The sequence below is a fragment of the Homalodisca vitripennis genome, unplaced genomic scaffold (genome assembly GCF_021130785.1).
Source record: "Homalodisca vitripennis isolate AUS2020 unplaced genomic scaffold, UT_GWSS_2.1 ScUCBcl_7604;HRSCAF=15364, whole genome shotgun sequence".
Classification (NCBI taxonomy): domain Eukaryota; kingdom Metazoa; phylum Arthropoda; class Insecta; order Hemiptera; family Cicadellidae; genus Homalodisca; species Homalodisca vitripennis.
In genome coordinates this window covers 1-7964 of record NW_025783707.1, presented here as the reverse complement: position 1 = coordinate 7964, position 7964 = coordinate 1, and the positions used below count along the sequence as shown (strand labels likewise).

The 7964-nt window shown below is 68.4% G+C and overlaps 1 protein-coding gene across 1 annotated transcript; it reads left to right on the top strand.

Moving 5' to 3' along the window:
- Nucleotides 1-51: 51 nt before the first annotated feature.
- On the top strand, nt 52-6778 carry LOC124374231 (mucin-2-like; the record flags this gene model as incomplete). Its single annotated transcript, XM_046832485.1, has 4 exons — nt 52-2106; nt 2484-3938; nt 3996-5719; nt 5755-6778. Coding segments are annotated over 4 exons (6258 nt in total), but the record flags the coding sequence as incomplete, so codon positions are not given.
- Between the last annotated feature and the right edge of the window lie 1186 nt (nt 6779-7964).

Sequence of the window (7964 nt, the reverse complement as noted above, 5' to 3'; positions counted from 1 at the left end):
CCGCCCCACCCCCAGACCCCAACCCAGAAACCAACAAAACCCCACCCACAGCCCCCCACCCAGAACCCCCAAGGCCAAAACCCCACCAAAACGGCCCCCCCCAGACCCCCCAAAACCCCAGCACCCCACCAAAACCCCCCAGACCAAAACCCCCCCCCCCACCCAGACAAAAAGCCAAAAACACACAGCCAGAAACCCACCCCACGACCCCCCCCACACAGCACCAGGCACCAGCACCACCAGCACAGACAGCCCACAGGACCCCAGACCAGCCCAGAGCCACCACCCACACAACAGCACCCACCAGCACCAGCCACCACACAGCAGCACAGACAACCCACCCCCACGGAACCCGCCACCGAAAAGCAAGGACCCCCAAGCCCCCCACCCAGACCCCACCGGGGAACCCAGCCAGGCCCCCCCAGCAGCACGACACAGGGGAGCCCCCAAGGGGCCCCCCCCAACCCCCAGAACCAGCAGCCACCCAAAAGAACCAAACCCCCCCCCCCCAGGACAATACAGACCCCCAGCCAGGCCACCCAGACCCAGCCCCCCCCCACCCCCGCAAAGCCAAACCCCCCCAAGCCCCAGCCCAAACCCACACCCCCAAAGAGCCAGCCCCGGCCAGGGGAGCAAAACCCCCCCCCCCCAGCAACCGGGAAAACCCCCCCCAAAGGGCCCAACCCAGGGGCCAGACGGGCCAAACCCACCCCAGGGCCCCCCACACCACAGGGGCCCCCCCCCCCCCCCCCACAAGAGGCCAGCCCCCCCAAAGCCCCCAGACCCCCCCCCACACCCCAGGGTCCACCCCCCACACACCCCCCCACAGCCCCAAAAACCAACCAAGGGCCCAGAAACCCCAGGGAAACAGAGCCCCCACCCCAGCAGCAAGCCCAAGCCCCCACCAGCAAACCCCCCCAGAAAACCCAAAAAACCAAGAAAAACCACCAGCCAAGACCCCAGACGGGGGCCCCCAAAAAGCGGGGCCAGAAAAACCCCCCCACGCCCCCAAGCAGTAACCCAGCACACCCCCCCAGCACAAAGGGGACCCAGGGCCGGGACCCACCCCCCCAGACCAGCCACAGCAGCCCCCACCCACCCAAACCCACCCAAACAAGGGCCCCCACACACCCCCCCAAAAAACCCCCAAAACCCCACCACAAAAACCCCCACCCCCAAGCCCCCCCGGGGACAGCAGACCCCGCAAACCCCCCCCCAGACGACGGGCAGACCCCAAGAGCGGCAGCCCAACAGGCCCCCCCCCACCCACCAGCCCCCCAGAAAAGAGCCCCAGCCAAAACCCAAGCCCCCCAAACGGGCCCAACCCACGGGACCCCCCCACCAAACCCCAAGCAGACCAAACCCGGGGCAGCCACCACAGCCCCCCCCCCCAGCCCCCAAACAAAGCCCAAAGCCCGGGCCCCCCACCCCCCAGCAGAAGCCCAACCCAAGACCCCCCCCAAAACAGCACCCACCCCCCCCCGGGGACCAGCCAAACAACAGGGGAAACACACAGCCACCAGACCACCCCCCCAAAAGACACCCCCACCCAAGAAGAGCAGCCCCCAGCAACCCCCAGCCCGGGGCCCCCAAGCCCCCCCGGGGCACCCCCCGACAAACCCAGCAGACCCCCCAAGCACCCCCAGCAGCCCAAGAAAAACCCCGCCCACCACAGCAACCCGGGGCCCCCCCCGGGGCCAGCCACCCCAACACAACCCCAAGGGGAAGCAGAGCAGAAACCCAGCCCAGCCCCCAGCAAACACCCCCCCCGGGGCCAGGGACAGCCCCCCAAAGGGGACAACCCCCCCAAAGCCCAGACCCAGCCCCCCCAACCCAACAAAACCCCCCCCCCCCCCAGCCCCAAGAAGGCCCCCCCCAAAACCAGCCCCCAAATCAAAGGGCAGGACAGCCACAACCCACCCCAAAACCCCAAGAAAACACCAACCCCCAGACCAGAAAACCACCCACCAAGCCACCCCACCAAACCCCAAGGGCCCACCCCAACACCCCAGCACCAAACCCCCCGGGCAGACAGCAGGCACAACCCACCAGCCAACCAGCCAGAAACCAGCCCAACCCCAGACCCAGCCAAAAAACCCAAACCAGGCCCCCCAGCCCCCCCCCCACCCCCCCACCCAGAACCACACCCCCCACCCCCCCAACACCACCCCCCCCACCCCCCAGACACCACCCCCCCAAAGGACGGGGCCCCAAAGGACCAAAACCCCCCCCAGCCCCACCACCGCGGGACCCAACCGGGCCCCCAAGACCAGAACACCCCACCCCCGCCACCCCCCCCAAACCCCCCAGAAACCCCCAAGCCCCCAAAAACAGCCCCAACCCCAAAAGGGCCACACCCCCCAAAACCCCCCCAACCCCCAACACCCCCCAAGACACCACACCCAAAACCAGCCCCCCCCCCTACCAAAAACCCCCCCCCGGGGCCAAGAGCAGCAGACCCCCCAAAACAAAAAAACCCCCAGCCCCAAACCCACAGAAAAGCAGCCCCCCAGCCCCAGGCCCCCCAGCCCACCCCCAGCACCCCAGCAGAAACCAAAACACAACCAGGCAACCAGAGAGCCCAAAACCCCCCCAAAAAAGAACCCCCCAGAAGGGCCAACCCCCCACCCAAAGCCCCACCCCACCCCAGCAGGGGCACCCAAAACCCCCAGGCAGCACCCAGGCCCCCCAAAAAGGGCCCCAAACCCACAGGGAAACCCCCCTCAACCCCCCACCCACCCAAAGACCAGCCCCCCCCACCCCAACCCGGGACAACCCCCCAAGAAAAAGCACAGGCCCAACCCCCCAAAGACCCCCCCCAGAAAGGGCAGCACCCCCAGCCCCCCAGCCCGAAGAAAACCCAGCCCCCCAAAACCCTCCCCCCCCAAAACGGGGCACCCCCAGCCCCCAGGCAAGCCAGCAACCCCAAGACAGCCCCACACCAGACAGACCCCAACCACACCACCCCCGCAGAAAAAACCAAGCAGGACAGCCCACCAAGAAGACCCCCACAAAAGGCCCCAGAAAACCCCCAGGACACCCAGGGCCCAGAGAGCCCCCCCACACCCCCACCCCCCCCAAGCCAAGCCAGCCCACCAGCAGCACAGCAAGACAACAACCCCAGCACGGACCCAACAGGCAGACCAGCCCCAAAGCCAACCAGACTCAAGCAGCCCCAACCCAGCGGGCACCCAAGCCCCACAGCCAGCCACCAGAAAACCAGCCACAGCACAGGGCCCCCCCCCCCACCCAGAACACAGCAACCCCCAAAGGCAGGCAAACCAGACCAGAGCCCAGCACAGCCAGAAACAGCCACCCCACAGACCCCACCCAGACGCCACCAAGACAGAGACACCAACCCCCCACAGGACACAGCCCACCAAGCACACACCAGGCCACCCAAGCCAGACCCCAAACCAGCAGGCCACCCCACGCCACACCAGCACCCAGACCCCCAGCCCCCCACCAGCCCCACAGCCCCCACACCCACCTCCCCAGACAGGCCCAGCAGCCAGACACCAGACCACAGCCCCCCCCACGCAAGCCAGAGCAGCCAAGGGACACACCGCAGCCAGCACCCACCAAAGGGAACCAGCACAAAGACCACCCAGCCAGCCCCCAGCAACACACCCCCAGGCCCAGACCCCCAGCCACCAGGCAGCCAAAGAACACCCAAGCAAAACGGGAAGCAGACAGCAGACCCCAGCACAGCACACCCCAAACAGCGACCCACCCAACACCCCCACCAAAAGAGACCACCAGCCCCCCAAGCCAGAACAGCACACACCAGACCACAAGCAGAAACACCCCAGACACCCCCCACACAGCAGCACCCCAGCCCAAACCAGCCCCGCCCCGGGACACACCAGCCCACCAGACCCAGCCCCCACAGCCAGACACCCCACCCCAGCAACAGACCCCCAAGCCCAGACCCCACGGCCAGCCGGGCCCCCCTCCAACCACCCACCCAGACCCCCACAAAACCACCCCCATAGCCCCCAGACCCCAAAGGACACACCCCAGCAGAGAAGCCCCCCCACCCCCCCCACCACACCCACAGCATCCAGACCCACAGAACAAGCCACACCAGGACCAAGAAAACCGGGACCCCAGCAGCAGCACCAGGGGCACAGGCAGACCCAAGCCAAGGACAGACACAGACCAACCAACCAGCCCCACCAGGCCACCCCACAAGCACCAAGCAAGGGACCCAGCCCCCCCCCCAAACACACCAGACCACCCCCCCAACCAAGACCACCAGCACCCCCAGCCAACCCAGAGCCACAGAGACAGACAGACCACCCCACCAGAACACCGACAAAAGACAGCCAACAAGCCACCCCAGCACAGACCCAGAACCCCCAGCCCCAGGGCACAGCACAACAACAAGGAACGGGCACACCCACAGCAGCACCCACGCCAGATCACCCCAACAGACCAGCCCCCCACGCCAGACACCAGCCCAAACAGCACCCCCAAAACCAGCCACACCCCAGAAACCCAGACAAGGCAACCACCAGGGCCCCACAGGACCCCCGGGACAGCACACAGCCCAAGAAAACCAAAAGGAGCTGACCCGACCACCCCCAGCCAACACCCACCCACAGAAGCCAACCCCCGCCAGACCCAGCCCACAGACAAAACCACCCCAAGACCAGCACCATCCCAGCACCACAGCAGCCCCAGGCCCAGCCCCAGACAGCAGCCCCAAACAAGCCAGCACCAGGCCCACCCCCAGCCCCAGCAGACCCGCCCACGACAGCCACCCACAGGACCAGCCCAAGCCCCAAAGGCCAAACCCCCAAAACAGACACAGCCACCACCCAGCACCCCACCAGCAGACCACGCAGCACAGCGCCAGCCCCCACAGAGAAACCCAGCAAAAGCAGACCCAGACCCAAGAGACACCCAACCCACCCAGACCCCCAAGACAACAGCCAGGCCACACAGCCCCCACCAGCACCAGCCACCCAGCAGCAGCCCACCAGCACAGCCAAACAGCAACAAGGGCAGCCCACAGACCAGCCCAGACCCAACACAAGCACAGACAAGAGCCCCCAGAAGCCAGCCGCACCAGCAGACCAACCAGACCCCACACAGAACACCACCAGCCACGCCCCAGAACCCAGACACACCCCCCCAGCACCAACAGCAACACCACCCACAGCCAGCCCCCAAAACCAGCAGAAGCAGACAGACCAGCCCAGACCACACCAGCCAGCACCCAGACCCCACCCCCACACCAGCGGGAACAGCCAGCCCCAGAACCAGCAACCCCACAGCCAGCAGAAAACAGCCCCAGCCCAGACAGCCCCACCACACCAGCAAGCACCCGCCACAGCAGACCACCTCAAGACCACCACACCCAGAGCCCCAGCCCCCAGAAGCCACCCCAGGCACCAGACCCAGCACCCCCACACAGGCAGCAAGCACAACACCACAGCAGAACACCAGCCACACCAGACCACAGCACAGCACCCCAGGCCCAGACAGCACCAGCGACCCCGACAGCAGACACAGACCAGGCAGCAGACAACCCCAGCCCCAGCAGACAACCACAGCAAACCAGAGCACCAGCCAGACCAGACCACACCAGCAGCCCAGCAACCACACCCCAGCACCACAGACAGACCCCAGCCAAGCCACCAACCCGCCCCCCAGCCAGACGCAGACCCCAGAGCCCCACCCAGCCAGGAACAACCCACAACCCGGGCCAGAGGCAACCCAGCAACACCCAACCCACAGGACCAACAGGCCCCCAGCCACCAGCCCCAGCACCAGACCACCCCAGCCCCAAACCCCCCACCCCCACCCCAACCCCAACCCAGCACCCCCCAGCACAGCCACCGAGACCCCCCCCCAAACCCCCAGACCCCACCCACCACAAAGCACCCACAGACCCAGCCCCAACCCCCAGCCCACAAACGCCCACAGCAGCACCAGAACCCCAGGAAAGAACAACAGCCACCCCCAAAGCCAGGGGCCAAGAGACCCCCAGCCCACCCCCCCCCCACCCCAACCCCACAGCCCCAAAGGGCCCCAACCAACCACCACCAGCCAACCCCACCAGCCCAGGAACACCCCCAGACCCAGACCCACACAGACCAACGCCACCACCCCCACAACCACCCCCCCAGCCCCAACCCAGCCCCAGACCAACAGCCAGCAGAAGACCCCCAACAGCAAGCCCCCCAAACCCAGCACCACCAGACCCCCCAAAACCAGGGCAGCCCCACACCCCACACCAGCAGACCCCAGAGGGGCCAAAAGCACACCCCCCCAGCACAGCACAAGACGGGCCCACCCAAACCAAAGCCCAGAAAGCCCAGCCCAGAGCCCCCCCACCAGAAGCAACACCCCCAGCACAAGGCCACAGGGGAACCACCAGCCAGGACAGCACCCCCAGCACACCCCACCCAGACCAAGGCCACACCCCCCCCCAGAACCAGCCAACCAAGCAGGCACCCCACCCCACCCCAGCCAGACAACCCCCAGCCAAACCCCCCAAAAAAACCAGACACCAACCACCCCAGCCAAACCCCCACCCCCCACCCCAGAGCCCAGAAAAACCCAAAGCACAGCCACCACAACAAACCCCACCAGGCCACCAGACCCCCACGGGCCCCACCCCAGCCCACACCAGAAGAACCCGGGCCCCCCCCCCAAACCAGCCCACAGCAGAACCCCCGCAGCCAACCCCAAAGGGGCCCACAGAAGACCACCACACAACACCCCCAACCAGAGACCACCCAGACCCAGCAGAAGCACAGGCCCAGACGCAAAAACACAGACCCACAGCAGGGAAGCCAGCCCCCACCAGCCAGAACAGACCCAGGGGGGGGGGGGGGGGGGGGGGGGGGGGGGGGGGGGGGGGGGGGGGGGGGGGGGGGGGGGGGGGGGGGGGGGGGCCCCCCCCCCCCCCCCCCCCCCCCCCCCCCCCCCCCCCCCCCCCCCCCCCCCCCCCCCCCCCCCCCCCCCCCCCCCCCCCCCCCCCCCCCCCCCCCCCCCCCCCCCCCCCCCCCCCCCCCCCCCCCCCCCCCCCCCCCCCCCCCCCCCCCCCCCCCCCCCCCCCCCCCCCCCCCCCCCCCCCCCCCCCCCCCCCCCCCCCCCCCCCCCCCCCCCCCCCCCCCCCCCCCCCCCGGGGAACAAAAGCCCCCCCCGACAAAAGGGAAGCCCAGAAAAGCGGGGCCCCAAGAAAGGGCCACCCCCCACAACCCCAGCCCCCCCCCACCCCCCCCACCCACAACCCCAGGACGGGGGAAAAACCCCCCCCCCCAGCCCCAAACCACCCCCCAAAACCAGAAAAACCCCCCCCGGGCCCCACACCCACCCCCCCAAAACCCCCAGACCAGAACCCCCACCCCCCCCAAAGAAAGGGGAACCCCCAAACCCCCCCCCACCCCAGACACCCCACCGGGACCACGGGGCCCCAGCAAGACCACCCCCAAACCCCACCCAAGGGGAAACCCCAGCCCCCCCAACAACCCAGCCCCCAAACCCCCCAAACCCAACCCCCCCCCAAAGGGCACCCCCCCCAAAAAAACCCCCCCCCCCCGGGAAAAAACCCCCCCCAAACCCACCCCAAAAAACCCCCAAAAGGGGAAAAGGGCCGAACCCCCCCCAAAACCCCCCCAAAAAACCCCCGCCCCCCCCCAAAGCCCAGCCCCAACCCCACAGCCCCCCAGCCCACGGCCGACCAAGAAAACCCCAACCCCCAGCCCCAGAAAGGGCCCCGGGGGCCCCCAAACCACCCCCCAGACCCCACCACCCCAAGGCCCAGACAGCCCCCCACCCCAAAAAACCCCCAAACCCCAACCCCGGGCCCCCAAAACCCCCAAAAACCCAAACCCCAGCCCCAACCCCCAACCAAAGCCCCAAACCCCCCGGGGGCCCCCCCCACCACACCAAAAAAAACCCCCAACCCCACCACCCCCCCAAAACCACACAACCAAGGCCCCAGAAAC